General features: G+C 36.6%; 1 protein-coding gene and 1 long non-coding RNA gene across 5 annotated transcripts in view; both read right to left on the bottom strand.

The window, feature by feature from the left end:
- Positions 1-19,068, bottom strand: part of FIGN (fidgetin, microtubule severing factor) — a 129,091-nt gene extending 110,023 nt beyond the window's left edge. For 2 of the 4 annotated variants that reach the window (XM_081584820.1, XM_081584818.1), the window contains exons 1-2: positions 18,024-18,189; positions 17,081-17,250 (exon numbers count right to left, since the gene is read on the bottom strand). Coding sequence is in view for 3 of the 4 variants with exons in the window: in XM_081584818.1 (XP_081440944.1) it covers positions 17,081-17,105 (25 nt within the window). In the remaining variant the exon portion in view is untranslated. Of the gene's footprint in view, positions 1-17,080; positions 17,251-18,023; positions 18,190-18,712; positions 18,837-18,935 lie in introns of those variants that run through there. The other 2 variants (XM_081584817.1, XM_081584816.1) reach the window with 2 other exon arrangements.
- Positions 5,524-8,617, bottom strand: LOC145543401 (uncharacterized). The gene is made up of 2 exons (XR_014080696.1): positions 6,428-8,617; positions 5,524-5,846 (listed from the first exon to the last, which is right to left on the bottom strand). It is a non-coding gene; the product is annotated as an uncharacterized LOC145543401 (long non-coding RNA).
- Positions 19,069-19,329: the final 261 nt, after the last annotated feature.

Genomic DNA, 19,329 nt, shown 5'->3' with positions numbered 1-19,329 from the left:
GTGAGGCAGAGAAATTGAGTGATTTTTGCACTGGTTTTTTTTTTTTTTTTTTTTATTAATAAAGTAATGCAGACAAACAAATGTATATCCACCATCCTGGGGTCAGAGGGAATGTTTAATCTAAAAGCATTTTCTACCACTTTTCCCTCTGAAAACATACCGGTCTTTTTTTTTTTTTTTCTTCTGATTTGGGCATAGAGACATAGTATTTTGGGCTGGGGAGAAGGTGGGATGTGGAGAGAGAGAGGATCTGAGCGAGGCATATTTTGGTGTGTGTTTTTTGTTTGTTTTTTTTTTTTTTAACACTCTGGGGGTTTTCCAAGGGAAAGAAAGCTGATTAAACAAGGCCAAGTGTTTTGTCGGCTTAAGGGTGATATCATAGTTGTGTTCAATATCAGAAGTGTTGCAAGTACAGGCATCATTTCTATTCGCTTTGTGCCAGAAAGGTAAACACTGGATTGCACTGTGGATTAAAACAATAAGAAATCCCTTTCCTCTCAGGCTCTCAAGGCCGTGTTAATCGGGTGTAATTTTTAATGAACACTAGCTGCTTGGTACTCATTCAAGACATTTCATTAGAAGGTTATTCATTTAAAAATCAACGTTTCAACCATATCAAGCTGTAACCTTTCTTGAAATGTAAATGAATGGTTTAAATGAGAAGATTAATAAAGAAGGGATGTTCCAATTCCAAGCATGGCATGCTATGTATTTTTAAATTTGTCTATGCCAGATGCTGTCAGTCAGAACAAAAAACTGTCCAAGCAGACAATCTGTGCGTCTGAATGTTGATCATGTTGGAAAGTACAGGGGGGAGGGGGGGGAGTGTGTCAAGGATTCATGGTCCTTCATCTTTGCAGTAGAGCAAACACGTCTCTCAGTATAGCGACAGACAGCTGCTTCCACTTTCTAATGTGCCCTAACTTAGATCACTGAAAGAATTGTCAGCACTCAGAGAAACACACAAAGATAACACAGCCAGCTGCCATGGAGGGGAAAACAGCACAGCTCAGAAGAAATGGGATTTGTTCCATTTGCATGATGCGGCCTCCCCTGGGCCCCTTTCTTTCAAATCCAAAGCACAAAAGACAACACTTAACATATTTGCTTAAAGATGACAACCTCATGTTGATTTCATTTGGATGTAACAGTGTCAGGATTACAGATATAAGAATATATTATATCTGTAACAGAGACTGACAAATGTACCCATCAGTGGAGCTGTCTGATTCATCTGCTTATACAGCCATTTTACCATCCCAAGGGTGCCATCTAAGTAGTAACTTTAGAAGACTGAAGGTCTAATTTTATTACACCACATTTCAACCTACTAAACAATATTATTTCTAAAATAGATCATTTTTATTGGAAGTCTCCCTGATGAAAAATCCAGTAGACACCAGAGAATTTATGAACTATATGGGTCCTTTGAACTCAATATACTGCCCATTTTAAACAACTTTTCTTGCTGTATGGCAAAACCCCAGTATCGAGTCAAGTGAAAGTTAGAGAGAATATGTGTTTTGAATGTCTAAGTACATTGATATACTAAACAGATTTTATAGATGGAGAACGGGAGAGAGAAAGAGACTGATTGATTATATGGACACTTATAAAATCAAGTCTTACCTGGTCCATTTGAATAAATTTTGGTAACCACTTACTTCTGTCTATTCCATTAAATGTCCTCCCTCAATATAACATGCATACTTCAACAGCAACTATATGAATAATCATTGCCTGTCAATATCTTTTGGACATATACTCAATCTGATTCCCAGTATTCTTTAGGCAGAGCATAAGACCAGAGAATGATTTAAAGCCCAACTGGCTAGATTCTAGTCATTATAATATGTATAGGTGAGGAAAAAAACATGATTCTGATCTGAAGCCTACATACTTTTATAAATCTTTATTCTCTATGGCTTTATGGATTCTTTCTTTTTTAAGCAAACAAAAAGATATAGGACAATGTGACTGAACTGATTTATTTGCATCTGCGTTGCTCCGATTCACTTGATTGGAATTATGAGGGCAAGAATGGAGACATGAGGTACAGGTAGAGAGGAAACCACCATTCTCTTCACACGGTGCAGTACACACACACACACACACACACACACACACACACACACACACATAAATGCCTGGGCCACATTCAACCCCACAGCCCACCCAACTGACTTCCCATAATAAATGCTGGCTCCCTATGCTCTTGCTTTGTCCAAAGGAACGCTCTGCTTCATGTTGCTATTTACTGGCAACAGTATAATTCACTCATTTGGTCTTGTTTTATAAAATAGAGTTAACTGCTATATGTGAAGTTTCTGCACAGCAGATGGTTACCAATCATTATTTTCCATTTGTTAGTAAGAACAAGAGAAACTGTGGAGTAGTAATGCAAAGAAAACTAGCAGCCTGCATGATAACTCAACCAGTGCCAGAAGACACATTAAAAAAAAAATTACTTTTATCATACAGTAGATCAAGGCTGAATATAATTCTGAGGGATGGGGAGACGTTATTCCCCCCACCCCCATCTGTAAAGGAAAATGCAATTTAATAATTTATTTCTTAGAATAAAATCCTCTAAGAATTAGCCTATTTTTTTAAGTGATCAAAGTTTCTAGAAGCAACTTATTATAACCATTAATGTTTGTCATCACCCACGCTGAAATCACTTTCTGTACCTCTAAGTGGCCCAGTTGTCCAACAGAAAATGGGAAGTAGGAGCCATTTGTGGACAAGTGTACACGCACAGAAAATTAAGCTGTAAATATCTGGGCCGAGTTATTACTGGAATCTGGAAACATCTGGGGCTGCAGAACAAGCCAAGCCCCATTTCCACAATGTCCAGGTAATTGCTTAAATGATTTATACCTTACTGTTTCTATTAAAAATGTCTTTAAAGAGAAACATTTGTAGGCTCGGTTCTGCAATAAAAACTGGTATCTGATTTCACTTGTACAAAATCTTGTGAAAGATGCTACATTTCTTCAAGGACATGTGCATGATGAAACTAAACCCTGGACAAAGAGGGGAATGTTAAAAGAAGGTGTGGTCAGTCCTTCAAGGAAAACAATCATATCAGGCAAGCAAATTTTAACTGGCTTATTTGTGATTAGTCTTTATTCTAATGCAAAGAATCTATTTTAAAAATTCTTTTCATGCATGTCTGACAAATATATCCAAGTCAATTTAGGGTGAACTATATACTTTAATACCCAATTTCAACTTCAGTTTTAACTAATTCCTCATAAATCTTGTTTACTGAATATCATGCCAGAATTGATCACCTAAGGGACAAGTAAGTACCACGTCTCAGATAGACCTGGGCCACTTAGTTAAGAATTTGGAGAGATTTAAATTGGCTCACTTAGATGGTATCTGTATGGCGCTACTAACTGGGCCATTCGGAATGAAAGAGCTATCAATGCTGTCAACTCTTTCATAGGTTTCTCTTCTGAATACTCACACAGGCACAGAGCTGTAGTCACCTGAAATAATTTTATTTCCGATTTTAAGCCAAGAGGACAATTACAGCTTCACATTCTTCAAGAATTGCCATGTGTAGATCTAACAAAAAATTCAATGATTAACAGCTGGCAGTTATGCTTATGAGGGCAAGAAAAAAAAAATGAATAGCAACAAAAGAAACTATTGACCGTGACTTTTAACCATGGCTCATATTTAGTGACCATCAACATACATTACTACCCTCTCTGGGGAATCACCCTTTTTTTTCTATGAGAAGACTAAAGGAAACATGGCTGACATTTTAGATGTGAAGAATCTGCATGGATATTTCTTATTTAGTTTAAAATCCCCCAACTTCCTGATTTTAATCAGGCAGAATTTTAAGCCTTTGTCTTTTAAATCCTCCCTTGATTTAGTTTGGTTGTTGGCAAGCCACCATCATAAAGGTTTTATAATTCATAGTCGTTACTCTCAACCTTATGGATTTCAATTTATAGGTAAGCAATTTTAACTTGCTTGAAGATTACTGGTTTCCAGAAAAGCTAATTTAACTAAAGGAACTAAAAAGATTATTGCAGTCAAACTGCAAAAACACTCTTGCTACTTTTAACCTACTGTTTCACCATCTTTATTATTCTACTTCTAATGTACTATACTTCTTTATTATTGAAGTTCTTTGTTGAAGGTGCAGTTGTTTTAATGCAATTGAATAAACAACACTTGTTCCCTGTGGCTCACTTAACAGTGTATCTTTGTAATAATTCAGGTTCAACAATCAGCACTGGAGATATTTTCTCTTACATGGAGTGTATGAGATCAACCTAGATTTCAATATTAAGTGGTAAGATAGCATCTAGAACTTTTCAGATTTGAAGAGTCCAAATTAGAGGAAAACCAGTGAGCTTTCACTAAAGGTTATAGGTTTCCTTAGTAAAATTGTATTTTTAGAAGAATGACAATAGAGCCTTTGTTGTTTCTGAGTTCTTTCATGAAGCAATGTGAACAAGTACTTTTCTTTGGTACATCTCTCTTTAGGTTCAAATACACAAATACAAAAGAGAGACTTTGTAAAATCCTGTTGACTAACATATTACAATTTCAACATTTGCTCAAATTGGATTTCCCTTAGAAAATTTTGTAATGCTATATGTTGTAACATTAGTGGCAGGTTTAAGAAATAAACTGACCCTTCCACAAATACACAAACTAAGCGGGTGATACATTTGAACCACTAGAAGACAGGGTCACTGGGGTAACCCCAGCTAAATTGTTTACTGCCCAGTATTTAGTACAAAATAAATGACTAGTGTCAGACACTAAATATGAAACAAAAGTATGTCAATTAAAGTGTTAATCAAAGGCATTTACAAACTACAGCATCAGTGAAAGTAATCATATCAAATGTAAATCAGCTAGTTTGCATATCCTAGCACCCTAAATACCATCATGTTCCCAAGGAAATCTGTTTTGAGTACTGCCAGGCACATATCTGCACAATGCCTATTTATTCGAGAAAGGACAAAATAGAAAGAAAGGCCTTAGGAGGTACTGATTTCCCATGTTCAACCAAAGGCTGAATAACCAAGTGCCAATCAACCCTGTGTTGGCAAGAAGTTGATTTGGAAGTCCCCGTGCCTAATATTTTATGATTCGATACCCTCAAATTTTTCTGACTACAAACACAAAAGGAAAAATATTTAAAGCATAGTGATTTGAAGTCATGTGTTACTGCCTATAATTGAAACAGGTTGCAGATTTTTATTACATATCATTATAATGTTCTGTTTTTATAAAATAGCTTTAACGCTCTCGTATCCAGAGATATGAAAACAGAACAAATGACTATAAGCTCTTTTTTGTGTATATAATTATAAAACTATTTTTCAGAATTATAAGACTATAAAGTCTTTCTTTAGTGATTAAAGAATATAGAAATTTCAGTTTTAATGAAATACACAATTTTAATAGATCTGTTTTTAAGTACTTTAAAAAGCATCTTCCAATTTTTTCAAATAAGATTAATAAAAGATGAACCAAGTGACAGTCTTTATCAATTCATTTCACCAAATATTTATTGAACACCTATTATAGGTTCTGCACTGTACACACATGTTGAGGAGATTAAAAATAAAAAAGTGAATTAGATGTGTTCTGCTCTCAAGGAGTTTACAATTTCACAATCAAGAAACACAAATGCACAGCAATCTACAAAGGAAGAAACATGGCAAATGACTGAAAGGAGATTTTTTTTTTAAGTGCTTAGAGCATATCAAGCAGATGTCAAATGGATCCTGATTAGGGTGGCTCAAGAAGTTTTCATAGGTGATGCAACATTTGAGCTAGATGTCAAAGTCCTGGTAGGTTTTCAACTGGTGGAGGAGAAGAACATTCCAGGGAGTAAAAAGAAGATGAACAAAGATTAGTTAGGGATAAATAGAGAAAAGATGGAGTTGCTTCCAGTTTGATAAACATTCAACTTTCATACTGATCTATAATTTTGACATATTTTTTAAGAGATTTGAAGCCCCTCAGTCTATTGCTGCTTAAGTTAACCTTCTTGTTAGTCTATTTATATATCTTACAGGAAAAAAGCACTGGCTAACTAACACTCATCAGCTTAGAATTGCTGACACATTTGCTTGTAACCAATTAGTAAGCATATTTAATGAATGGTTACCATCCCTCCTAAAGGGCTTAACAAAGTGATAAATGGTCCTTGAACTTCCTTCATTATTTCCAAGGCAATATCTAGAGTTTCTTAAACAGAAACAAAAAAATCTTTTCATTCTGCTGCTGGTGGGCCACCAATCAAGATTCAAGTGACTCAAACTTACTAGTCGATGACCAAGGATCGTGGATTAAATGGAACTGGAAAAAAACCTTGAGTCATTGGATCAACTCTCCTTTTATATAATCAATAACTGAGATTCAGAGAGGCTGAAGGACTTACCCAAGGTACAATAGGCTGTAGGTATCTGCTGATGTCATCATTTTCACTTTTCAGAGGTACTCTTACAATGTTCTTAAGATTCTTCATAGACTGTTGTTGAATTTTAGTCAGAGTGAACTACCTCTAGTATGAATCATTAATACAGTCATTCTAAGTAGATCTATTTTTATGACTTCAAACTGGGAAAAATGAAATTTTTAAAATTAAAACTTAAAACAAGAAGTTTAAGAGCTCATGCAATATATAAATATTTGGTTCAGAGAAGTGATTCTCAATTCTAACTTCACACTAGAAACACTGGGGTAGAAAAAGAAAAAGAAATTGGCCATCCCCCTGAATCCCTTTTTAACTGGTCTGAGATGGGGCTTTGGCAAGTTTTGTTTGTTTTGTTTTTGGTCATTAAGGTACAGCTAGTATTTACAGGGTAGATATAAAACTTATCCTCAAACTTTGCTCACATCAAATTAAATCATAGCTATCTACTTTAATGATTTCAACTCCTATAATGAAAATAAATGCAATTATTTCCCAAAAGAAGACAAAAAAAGATATATCCCAATCCTCAGTAGATTTTCTTCTATAGCTTCATTTGAGGTATAACCTAATTGAGTATGTGAAGGAGAAAAAGGAATCTAAGAGTAATATGAACCATCTTTAAAGGCATGTGTACTTTTTACACTTTTTTCAAATTAAAAGAAAGAAAAGGGGGGGACAGTTCTTTTAATTTGGGTGATTAAAAATCATGTATATCCAAAATTTGGTACAGAACCTGCCATTTTAAAAAAGGAGAATATAATTTGTTTAGATTATTATACTGTGTGCTAATTAATGTGCTAATTCCTAATAAATAATGCTTTCTCAGATAATTATATCAGATTTGATTTTTTTTAATTGCCAACATCACTTTTAGCAACAGCCACATGAAAACAGTCCTTATCCTTAGCTTCCTTAATAACTTCCCTAATTTCTTTTGCCTTTAGCTATTTCCTCATTTCTACAAGCAGTCTTTTACTCTTTGTCCACATCAAAAAATGCTGCCACACTTCACTACTAGTACACAGCCCAATACCTTCTTAAGTAATTCAAGCTACGTCTTCATGATCTAAATATCATATTCCAGTGGCTCAAGTGAAATTTGATTTTCCAGATGATCAGGTAATAAATAAACAGCCCTACAGAGAAATACTTTAAAAAAAAAAGAGAGAGAGAGAGAAAAGGCCTCAGCCTTTCAAAACATAGGTATGGGTAAGAATGAATTCCAGGAGCAGGAGGATGGATGAGATAGTAAGGTTTCTGTTGAGTTTGCAAATAGCAAAACAGAAAATCCACTCCCCCACTGGCCCCAAGCACAAGGACACCTGCAAAACTGGCTATTAGAATTTATAGAAAAATATTTTAAAAATATGAATCTAGGGACACATGTGCATTACAACTGTATATCATCAATACCTCCTAGATTGTAGTTAGTAGTAATGGCATTTTGATATTGTAGATTTCAAGGAAATAGAATTATATTAGGGTAAAACTGGGGATTTTTGCTCATCATTATAAACAAACCTATACCACAGGTTGTACTATTCTCATTGGGTATTTTTAAAAATAAACGATACAAAATAGTTTCCTGTAAGATCTTTTTACTTTGATGCTACAACAACATAAAACAAGACACAAATCAAAAACAAACTAACAAACAAGCAATAATGCATTGTATGTACTCATTATTAAAAGAACATAGCATAACAAAGAACTTCCAATATTAGATTCTTTTCCTAATAATTTTATTCCTTAAATACTATTGATAGACATTTCACCCATAGTAGGAAAAACAAAAAAAAACGAACAAACGCATAAAACAAAGTAAAAACAAACAAAAGTCCATAAATTCCAAAAGGGATTTGCAGATAGGTGGATTTTTTTTTCTTTCTAGAAAGATACTACTCAGTTTAAATATCTATTTCTGAATAACATTTAGTCCTACTATCTTACAATCCGTAAATAAATTAGTTGATTAGTTCTTAGAATTACATAAAACACATTTTTCTAATTAGGGAATACATCATATACTTAGTACACTTAAAATCTTCCCACAGGAAGAACAAGCACTGTTCATAAAGGCATACAAAATTCCTTCTTCTAGTCTGTCAGACAAGGACTCAGGCCATGCGGGATCCCGGTGCCTACCTGTGGGTCGCATTAGTGTTCCCCTCAAAAATGTTGCCTAATTATCTGAATAATTCAAGTGAAAATCTCTCTGTAAAGAACTTTATACCAACACTATAGGAGCAGGATACCACAGCAAGGGGGTGTGGGGGATTAGATCCACATCTTTTATAAGTTGGGCCTAAAATTGACTCCAGATTTGTGACTCATGAACGGAAAGTCAGTTTTAATACAGATGTGCTCTAAAAAGTAAAAATGGCTATTCTTAACAAGTTACATATTGAGTATTATTCTTTAAAAATGACTCATAAAATATCTTTTTAAGTACTTAAAGTCATGATTATGTTCTACTCTTTTACCTCTGCTTGAATGTAATTTTTCATTTTCCAGGAAAGGATACATTTGCCAACTAACCCCGTTAACCTAATTACTCATAAAGAAATACCAAAAGCATTTCCCTGACATCAGTACCATCACAAAGAAATGGATCTGCACACATGCACAAGAGCATCTTCCATTTAGATAATCAAAACTGTAATTTTTACTGAAATGATTATTTTAGATTCATGTAAATTCTGGTAGTAAAATTTATCGTAAGCACTCAAAGTGTGCAAATAGGAAGGCTGTCCTATCCATATACTTATTGCTTCATATATTTAAATTCAAAAGTATTACATGTTAAGCTTTAAAGACTAATAGGACTCTGTTTATTTAATGGCATTTGTCTGATCTTAAATGGGTATTGTGATGAAAATGCCTTCAATATTGAAGAAATCTTTTCTCCTACTCAGAATAATTATCTTGTAAAATTGAAATCAGTGAATCATACCTAATTAAGATTTATAATTTACCATCATTGAGATATATGATCTAAGAGAGTTTAGAATCTTAACTTCAATTTGAAATGAAAAGGAAGAAGTGACTAGAAAGGAAATAAACAGCTATTTTTGGCATAAGAATGCACTAATATTGCCACATATTTACCCAGATTCCTAGTTCAATCTATTTTAAAGCTAGACATTTAATATGAAAACACAATATATTAAAGGATAGGACTAAGGTGGGAAAAGAAGGTTCCCAAATTAAATTAGACTACTGATTTTGTAGATAGGTTATTCAACACAGAATATATGCATTCTGACTCACCACTTATTTAAAAAATTCAGGTTTACAATGCCTCTAATGCAAAAAATTCCTAAACTGTAGGGTGACTTTATAATTAAATGGGACACTGTTATAATAGCTATTTCCAAGTCTCTTTCCATTAAAGTACATGTCAACTGAGAGAGCATGCCTTGTTATTACACAGGGCAAAGATTTTTCTTTCTAGAATATCTCACATATAGTATTTCTCTCCACCAAGTCTAACAAGGCATTCAAAATAAGTTCAGTTTTTTCCTTCTTCAGAAATACTTTTAAAGCCCTCCTCCCCACCCCACCACCAGTCTTGGATTATATAAAAGAATAGTTACTTTTCTGAGCTCTTTGATATTTTTCTTCTTGGCAGAGGCATCTGATGTGGGAAATATCTTTTGAAAATAAATGGTGCAACTTCAAGTGCACTCAGATCCATTACTTGCTGGACATTCCATCGTATCTGAAAGAGTCGGTGACTTCAAAATTTAGTTTTAGGGATCTCAATATGAGGCTTGATCTCATTGAGAAGTATCTTGGGAAGCAACAATATAAACGTTTAATCTACCCATCAACTTAAGACTGTTCAAACCAGTGGGGAAAGAAGTCAAAGATGGTGACTACATTTTTCAGGGGGAAGGGGACTGCTCCTGTTTAAGTTCAGAAATGAAGTTTACAATTTCAATATAACATCCTGCAAAGTTAATATCACTGCATGAAAGAGTTACTTTTCATCTTTAACACAGCTTTAACACATGTCACCACATGTTTATACAGCTACAATACCACTTCCTAATGTCAAAACATCAATAATGCTGCCACTATAACAAGGTAATTATTTTTATGTTTGCCCCTTTTCCCTTACTTAATAAGCTGTGCTTTTATTTCTCAATGGTCAGAGTTTTCTATATTTTTAGATAATTTAGAATTCTACATTAAAAATACTTATTTCACTTGCACTTGAAACACGGGTGGGGTCACGGTGGTACAAAGCAACAGAGAAACTCACAGGCTCTTATTTCAAATCTTACTGAAATCCTCCCACCCTAAACATTTCATGCCTGGGGAATACACATTTTAGTGTGTACCTGTCTGCAGACAATTACAAAACAGGATTGCTTTTAAGAATATCTGCACAAAAATTTCAGTGATACATGGGAACACATCAGGCAAAAGGCAACATAAGATAAGGGCAAATATTTCAGTCACCATTTCATGTATAGAAAGAACAGAAGATACCTAGTGGTCCATTTTCCCATCAAGGCTCTTAACAACCACTAGCATTTAGGCAGGGGCACGTGGAATCACGGTGGACTGGTCAGTCACCATGTAGGAAACCCAGTGACTTCCACAAAGTTTGTGGGTAATGAAGGCAGGGCCTGCTTCATTGAACTGTGACCTGGGTAGGCCCATAGGTTCCCCACACAGAAGGGCTCTGCGCTTGGTTTAATGTTCTGCTGTTGCTGTCTTGAATTCTTAATAATTTTTGAACAAGGTGCCCCCCATTTCAATTTTGCACCAAGCCAAGAAATTATGTAGCCAGCCCGAGGTGAAGGTGACAATATGTGTTGACGGTAAGGATAATAAATCAGAAGAATTGCAAAAAGTTTATAGCAACATCTAGAAACCCCCGACTTTACATTATACTGCTTTAAAATTATTATTTTGAATGTTACTGTTTCCATGAATAACATTTCCTAAAACCAAAGCATGAAAGGAGAGGTCACTCATTCTCAGATGAGTTTACTGTCCTAAGTATATGGCATTTAATCAATTGTCAGTTGCTTAAAAAGCATAAAATTGGCATGACATAAATATTAGATGGTGGGGGCACAAATACTAGATTTTTGGTGGATAAAGTAAAATTCAGTTTCTGCTCTCCTGCCAGCAATATATTCACAAGTTGAATATATAAACTGCCAGCAGAAATATAAGTTCATAAGCAAGCAACTGAGTAAAAGATATTCTCAACAATAAGATATTGGTGAAAAGAAAACATTTTAAGTATTTTACATGATGTATTCTATGATAAGAAAATACATTCTGTAAGTTATGCATCACTAGTACTCCCATGAAAAGAACTAAATCCTAACAGGAAGCAAACTTTCCAATCTTACCTAAAAAAATACTTTGTAAGAAAGATTTCCTAACATAAAAGTTACAAATACTTAAGCCAGGTTGCAGGGTTAAAAAAGTTTTATCCTTGGGTCTTCATATAATAAATCATTCATTTCTACTTTCAAGATGTATCAGTTTCAAAAATGACTGGAAGCAGTAATGCTGTAAATGCTTTGTGAAAGTCACAGTAGCTCAAATACAAGCAAACTCATCCATTTATACATATATTCCACACAAATATATCTGCATTAAAATTCTCCTTTGAATTCACTGCTTCTAATGTACTCTGAAACCACAGCCCACCATATGCAATGTGAAGCATAGTGTCAATATTCGAATAACAAGACAAGTAGATTTGCAGCATAAAGTACATAAATATTATTAACATAAAGAGCCATATGCTATCTCAGGCTAATGGTTTCTGGTCACCTATCTTTTCTGCCGCCTCAGTATCTTAACTAAGACTGTCGTCAACAGGTACAGCGCTCGTATGCGGGGCTGACACAGAGCTCCTGAGTGGGCATCTGTATTGCTGCCCTGAGGAAACTTTGCATGCCCACCCGCTTTTGATTTTGCTTCAGACTTATCAGTACAATTTATTTTTAACGTATTCTTACCTACCTTTTATTTCCACTATGTGCATTTCTTGTAGTAAGTGCCCCTCAAGTACAACTGCCATTTAAATGATAACATCAAAAATATCAAAAGGTTCAGTAATCAGCAATCATATAAAGCATCTAGGCTTGAAATTTCTACCGTAATTTAAATGAGAAACTTGATAAAAATTCAAGCTTAGGCAAAAAAAAGGAAGAAAATTACAAAACCCAACCATGAAAAGCACTTTCTAAACAGGCATTTATTGATAGTCTTTCAAAAAGTCTTTCATTTTTAGTAAGTTTTTTAAAAAATTAGCTATAATCTGGGGTGTGTGTGTGTGAGAGAGAGAAAGAGTTAAATTAAAGGTGGAATAATTTTTGGACTTGAAGTCTTCCAAGTAGTACCCCAAAATAATTTCTAAGTTTAATTGATCTTAATAAAACAATAACTTTTATATATCTCCAAAGAAGCAATTATATTAAGTTTTTTCATTGAAAGGAAACAATTACATTGCTTTCTGTGCCATTTGTTTATTCTAGTTTATCAGTGGCCAAAGATAAAAAAGCAAATATGCTGATCAATCACATCTTATCAATCAGTACTATAGGTCAGTATTTCACACAAATGTCTGCAGAACAATTTCTCCCCATCAAAAATTTACAAATCAATTTAAATTCCTGGTAATTAAAATGACTAGTTCTACAAAAATAAATATACTTTACAAAAGTATGTGAAATTTGTGCTCAAGAATATCAAAGGCAAAACAGCATACATTTTTAGCAAACTAAGGTTCTAGGAACAAATTAGAAAGTACAAAACATAAAAGCCTGCAATTGTTTCAAATACACCTTGCAATTCTGCTGATTTTGGACCATTAAAACTGATTACTTAATTAGGCAATCATTCAAGACATCCAAACACTCACAGACAAAAACAGCATAGCCGTCTTTCACCTTGAGATGAAAATTCTGAAAAATATTGCAGACACTTAAACTTTCAGAATCTGTCACCATGCATAAACTAAGCAAAATATTAAATCCTAAAATGTGCCATCGCAAGACTCAGGCAAAAAATAATGTACTTATAATTATATTACTCATCTATTTTTCAGGTGGCTAATATTTTAAACTATCTTAGAAACATCAAGTTATAATACAGACTGCCTCTAGATTCCTGGAAGTACTGTCCCCTTTCTCCCCCTGGTCATACTCTTGGACTAACTAAAAGTAATTAACAAAAATTTTGCTCTCTTGTATGCCTATCAGAAGTACCTGCCTCCAAAGTTCCTGCCTAACATGAATAAAAACAACAAAAAAGATGTTCTATGTATGGGAGAAAAAGCACTTGGAAACTCAGTTGCAGCAGTCTTTCACAGAACTGCGGAAAAAAACCTCTATGTTTTCACTCAGAAGGTATCACAGATATTTTTACAAATTTCACTGATTCAGTGCATTCAGGAAAAAGAAAAATATTCTGGTTTCAAAAGATGGTTTCCTGTTTCAAAAGATGGTTCTCAAGAGCCCCTATAAACTGTCTTTTTAGGAGAAGAAAAAAGCAAGTCAACTCACACATACAGCTTCCAAACAGAAGTCTTACCCTCTTCCAGGAAAACAACAATGAGATTTTTATTACCCTGCTATGATTCTTTCATTTCAGACATGATTAATTAGCAAGTATTACACTTCCCCAAACTCCCACCACAATCTAGTTGTTGATAGACCCATATGAAATAGCAAATAGCCACCAGCAGTAAAAGACAAGTATCCAAAAGTCTATTCCAAAGAAGGAACACTTTCATCATTACCTCCAAATATGAAACAGGCTGCTTTTAACAGCTTTCACTAAAAAAAAAAAATGTTTTTGAAAGTTGGTCATTTTTCAATAATACCATTTAAAATTTGAATAATGCATGCAACATATTCAGTATTCAAAGATACATGGCATATTTAATGTTACCTACCTATATTTTTAATTTAAGCTGAAATTATGAAAGACTTGTGAGTCCCTGCAGTTTATATTGCCAATGATCCACATGCACAATTAATAAACAATAAAGATGATATGAGCAAGCATGTTTTGGGAAATGATTTTAATAGAAAAAACTTGTTTCTTTCTCCACTAAAAGCTAGTATGTCACACATGAAATGAAGAGGGGAAATAGAAATAAGGACTAAAAGAGAAGATGAAGGGAAGAGAGCCACTCTAAAACCTGAATGCATGAAAACTCTAATTCTCTATATATTGTTCCACAACACTTTCAAAATAATTTTCCCTTTAAAACAATCACTTTCAAAATGTCCATATGAACCAAGAAGCCAGCCAAAACTGACTGTACTATAAATATGTACAACGGTCAATTTAAAAAGGCTGGGGTTTCCTCTTCAACCTTTTCAACTGTTACATCCAAAAAACTTCACACATAGTACAATACTAATAAATAGATCTTGTTGGTTCCAGGAAACATTTTTTTAATCTATCCTGGTCAAAATATCCTTGCTTTTCTTCTGTTGTATTAAATTTAGGATCAAAAACATCAAAGCAGCTTCCACCTCGGACCTAACTTTTAGAGGATCAATGTGACAAGGCAGTCCCTGATAGATGTTTCTCTTGATAAACGACTTGTTCAAAAGAGACATTGTAGCTTTCATTTCCTGACCACAACACACTTTTAATTTGCAACAGCAGAGCTGCCAGAGTGTGAGCACTTGCCCACTTTCCAGCCTTTTAGGTTTGTAGCTCTGGTTCCTTTAGGCCACACATTTGAGACAAACAAAATCTAAAAATAATCAAAGTAACAGAATTACAAAATAGGAACCACTGATGCCACTCTATACATATGCACAAGTGTCTACTTTATAGATTACATATAAACTTTTCCTCCGCAGAATTCTAGTATATGATAACAAGCTTCCTGAATGAACATCATTTGCACGCCGGGCATTTAAACACACAGGGAAATAAATGATGTGACTATTATTTAATAGTAAGCAGAGACGGGGGGGCAATTTATATATTTAAATCTGCTGTTAAATGTCATGAATTATATGACTGCCTACCCCAACGTGTTTTTTACATATTACTGTAATAATTATTATTACTACTACCCAGAAATCACATTTAAGTATCAATACAGTGAACAGTCAAACCATCCAATTTCTGCTCTCAGCACACTGTCCGAGCTCCGATTTAAAATTTATAAATGTAATATCCTCCTCATCACAGGCAGCAGCCCAATCTGCTCTGAATATATATTACAGCTTTAACATCACAGAGGGAAATCGCCCATCTGGCAATCCCATTCGCTCCAACAGCTCCGGGGGAAAAAAGCTGTGCTCTTTCCTCCTTAAAACATTTCTCAGGGCAAATTACGTGCATCTAAAATAAACAGTCTTCTTATTGATCGCTTCAAAGTCAACAAGTTCCAAATGCAAAATTCAATCAAATCCTTCCTATCATGTAAGAGCGGTGTGTGTTTAGCTCAACAGTCACCAGAGTCCAACCAGAAGTGCCTGTCGCACATCGGCTCTTGTAGTCCCTTTCCTTGTATTCACATTTGTGTTATGAGAAAGCAGTAACCACGGCCACATTACAGACCCCTGGCAGCTTTGCCCCACTGCTTTTTCTTTATTTCATACTCTCACTTTCCTTCTTTCTCTTTTTCAGGGTGAATGCATGGTGGTGGGGGTATATGTAACAAAAACAAAAAACAAAAAAACATTTTTAAGTGGACATATCCTTTGGTTATGCAAAATACTTTTTAACATCTTGTTGTTGTTTCTTTCTAGTCTTAATTGAATATCACAAAGTATACACACAGTCACAAGAGCTATTGAAAACCCCCTCTCACTCCATTTATCTGACTTTTTTTTTTTTGGTAAAGAAAGAGAGATTTCAAACAAAGTCAATTTCAGTGCCTGCTTATTTAATTCTGTCACAGGTTAAAAGTAAAAAGCGCTGACAGGCAGACAAGTGAATGGCAAGGAAAAAAATAAAAACTAAAAACCTACCACTATTCTTTAAAAGGCAGTATGGACTCTAAGCAATCAAAACACATTTTTTTATTTTCATGTAAAAGATATCCTTTCACTCACTCACTCCCCCCCAAAAAAACCACACTCAGAAGAACTGATTACTCTACAAAGTGCAATCATCGAGAGAGCAAAGTCAAATTGCATTAATAGATTGAGAAAAAAATGTTCATCCACTTCTGTGTGTGTACATATATATATATATATGTATATATACTTTCACTAGCAAGGAGTCTTTCCCCATACTCCCACCCTCGCCCCTCTCCACCCAGCCCCCTCCCCCCAAAAAACCCCATACTGAGTTTAACTAATTTACATACCATTTGACTTCAGCGGTTACATAGCGCATTACTAGTAACATGCAACTTTGGGATTACAGCTAAAACTGATAAAGGTGGACTCCAGTAATTTATTAATCAAAAACTGAAACATACAAACAAGTGATAGCAAAAGCAAACAAGCATTTTAACAGGTTAAAATATACATATATATATATAAAGGAATTATATATCATGAACAACTGCTTCCCAAGCAGAGTCTCCAATGGTTTTATCATATTATTTAATTTGTCTTTCCTATTTAGATGCAAAGGAAGTAAATTCCAAAACTGACATACCATAAACACTGGTGCTACTGATCATTTCTTGCTGGCAGCACAAAAAGCTGAATTGGATTTCTCACAAGCAGGAATTCCAAAGGTTGCTTTTCATTAAAGTCACTTTTCCTCTCAGCTATCAAATGTCACTGCCTTGAAACGTGGGCCCTTTCGTCAGGTATTCATTTAACCTACATGCATATAATTAAGGGGGAAAGCAACATCAACAAAAAGGGGATCTCAGATCACAGGAGAAGAAAGAAAGGAAAAAAAGCACATGACCAGGAATGCAAGTCCATGTCAATTTCACTCACTCCCATTGAAACTAACAAGAGCTCCGGGGAGGACGGTAATAGGATCAGTGGATTGTATATACCATTAAATTATACATCTTTCTCTCCCGTTCCTTGCCAACAATACGCCCACCACGCTGTACCCCATCCAAGATGATGTGCTTACATTTTTCTGCAACCGATCTTCTGACATTTTCACGTTCCTCCAGTCACGAGATTGTAATTTAACCTTAACTTTTTGTGTGTGCAAGATTCTTATTTACACTTCTTATTTACTTAGAAGTTAGTTCCCGAAGAAAGTCTAGCCCCACCCTATGGCTCCGCTTTCTTATTTTTTATTTTTGAAGTAAAAAAGAGAGTAATAAGTAAGCCCAATATATCGGAAAACGAAATTCTTGCAATCGCGAACTCTTAATCCCACACTATTGTTACAATGATTAAGCAGCAAAAATATGCATTCTAATGTTTCAGGGCTACTTTGTACAGAGAAATTAGACAGCAGGTTGGCGTACAGAATAGAAACGAGTGGAAATTTGATTTAATGTTTAAGGCACAACTCGAAGATCTCTTTTCATTATGGCCTTGAATGTATTTATATTCTTTAAAAATTAAACAAACAACCACAAAAACAAATTTAAACAGATGGTAGAAAACTACGAAGCTCCTCTTACCTGAACTCGCGGAGCGAAAACCCGATACCTTAGCGTAGCATCGATCCGATGTGTTTGCTGATGAATGGAAGCTAGGGTTAAGTGAAGGTGCCTATGATTTGAAATCATTCCAAGTTTTTGAAGGGAAGACGGACTGCAGCCTCTGCCATGTTGGAATTTCAAACCCAAAACAGCTGCTTGGAAGGAGCCAGCATGCCAGAGGCTGGGCGCAGGCGCAGAGCGCCGCCGAGCCAAATTCAAATCACTTTCACACTAAGAGCCAAAGATCAGTTTTCAAAGGAGAGAGGGAGAAAAGAGACGGAGGCTGCCGTGAGGGAGAGAAGACGGGAGGCAGTGGCGAGAGGCGGGCAGTGGAGAGAGACGGGCAGCGGGAGGACCGAGAGGGAGAGGCAGAGACGCACGGAGCCCGCGGAGCTGGAGGGGGAGAAAGGGAGGCGGGAGGCGAGCGGAGAGCGAGCTAGAGACGCGCCAGAGATTCATGGGCAGGGAGGGCTCAATGGCCGCGCCGCGCTGGCCGGCCGGCCGCTCGGGTCATGTTACACGGCCGGGGCCGCGGCGGCCGCCCAGCCTCGCCGACGCGCTCGCGCCGCCCGGAGGGGGCCCGGAGGTCATGATTACGCGCGCGGGGACCCGGAGATCTGCCTGCCCGCACTCTCGGGCGGCCCAGCCTGGGGAGAGGGGAGCAGTACCTCCGGAGGGAAGGTGGCGGGGGTGCCTTTCTTTCCCACGCGTGACCAGCCGGCCCTCGCGCTCCCAGCCCTCCTTCCCCGGCTCTGGGGCCCGCCGCCCCTCCCCGCACGCACTCCCGCCCGCCCCAGGCCCTCTCGACAGCTGCCTAGCCGCTTGCCCCTTCCCCACCCCCATGACTCCGCGCACAGGACCGGACCGGGCCCCCGAGAGCCGGGACCTCACCCTCACTCTCCCTGGGGCTCCCAGCACCAGCCATAGAATGACTTTATCTGCAAAAAGAGGAGGCAACTTCGGAGGGAAAAGCCGAATTCACCCAGTTCCCCTCCCCCGCCGCCCTGTGAATAAATAAGATCCGAAGTGGCTAGGTGTGCGGTCCACTCTGCCGTGCTCCGTCTCCCCTCCCTATCTCCCCCAGGCGACTCGGGCAGGGGAACGCAGCGCCCGGGGGCCTCTGGTGCGGGCGGCTGGTGCGCAGGCATAGACGTTAGCCTGCCAAGCTTTCCCAGCCCCCTTCTAGGGAGCAATCTGGGGACCCAGGAGTGGGAAGAGAGTAGGGGCTTTGTGGTGCTGGGAGCTGAAGAAGAATGAAATGTGCAGTTGAATGTGTTGCTGCATC

The sequence above is a fragment of the Giraffa tippelskirchi genome, chromosome 3, assembly GCF_054371585.1.
Source record: "Giraffa tippelskirchi isolate mGirTip1 chromosome 3, T2T-mGirTip1v1.2.pri, whole genome shotgun sequence".
Lineage (NCBI taxonomy): Eukaryota > Metazoa > Chordata > Mammalia > Artiodactyla > Giraffidae > Giraffa > Giraffa tippelskirchi.
This window is presented reverse-complemented; position numbering and strand designations above follow the sequence as displayed.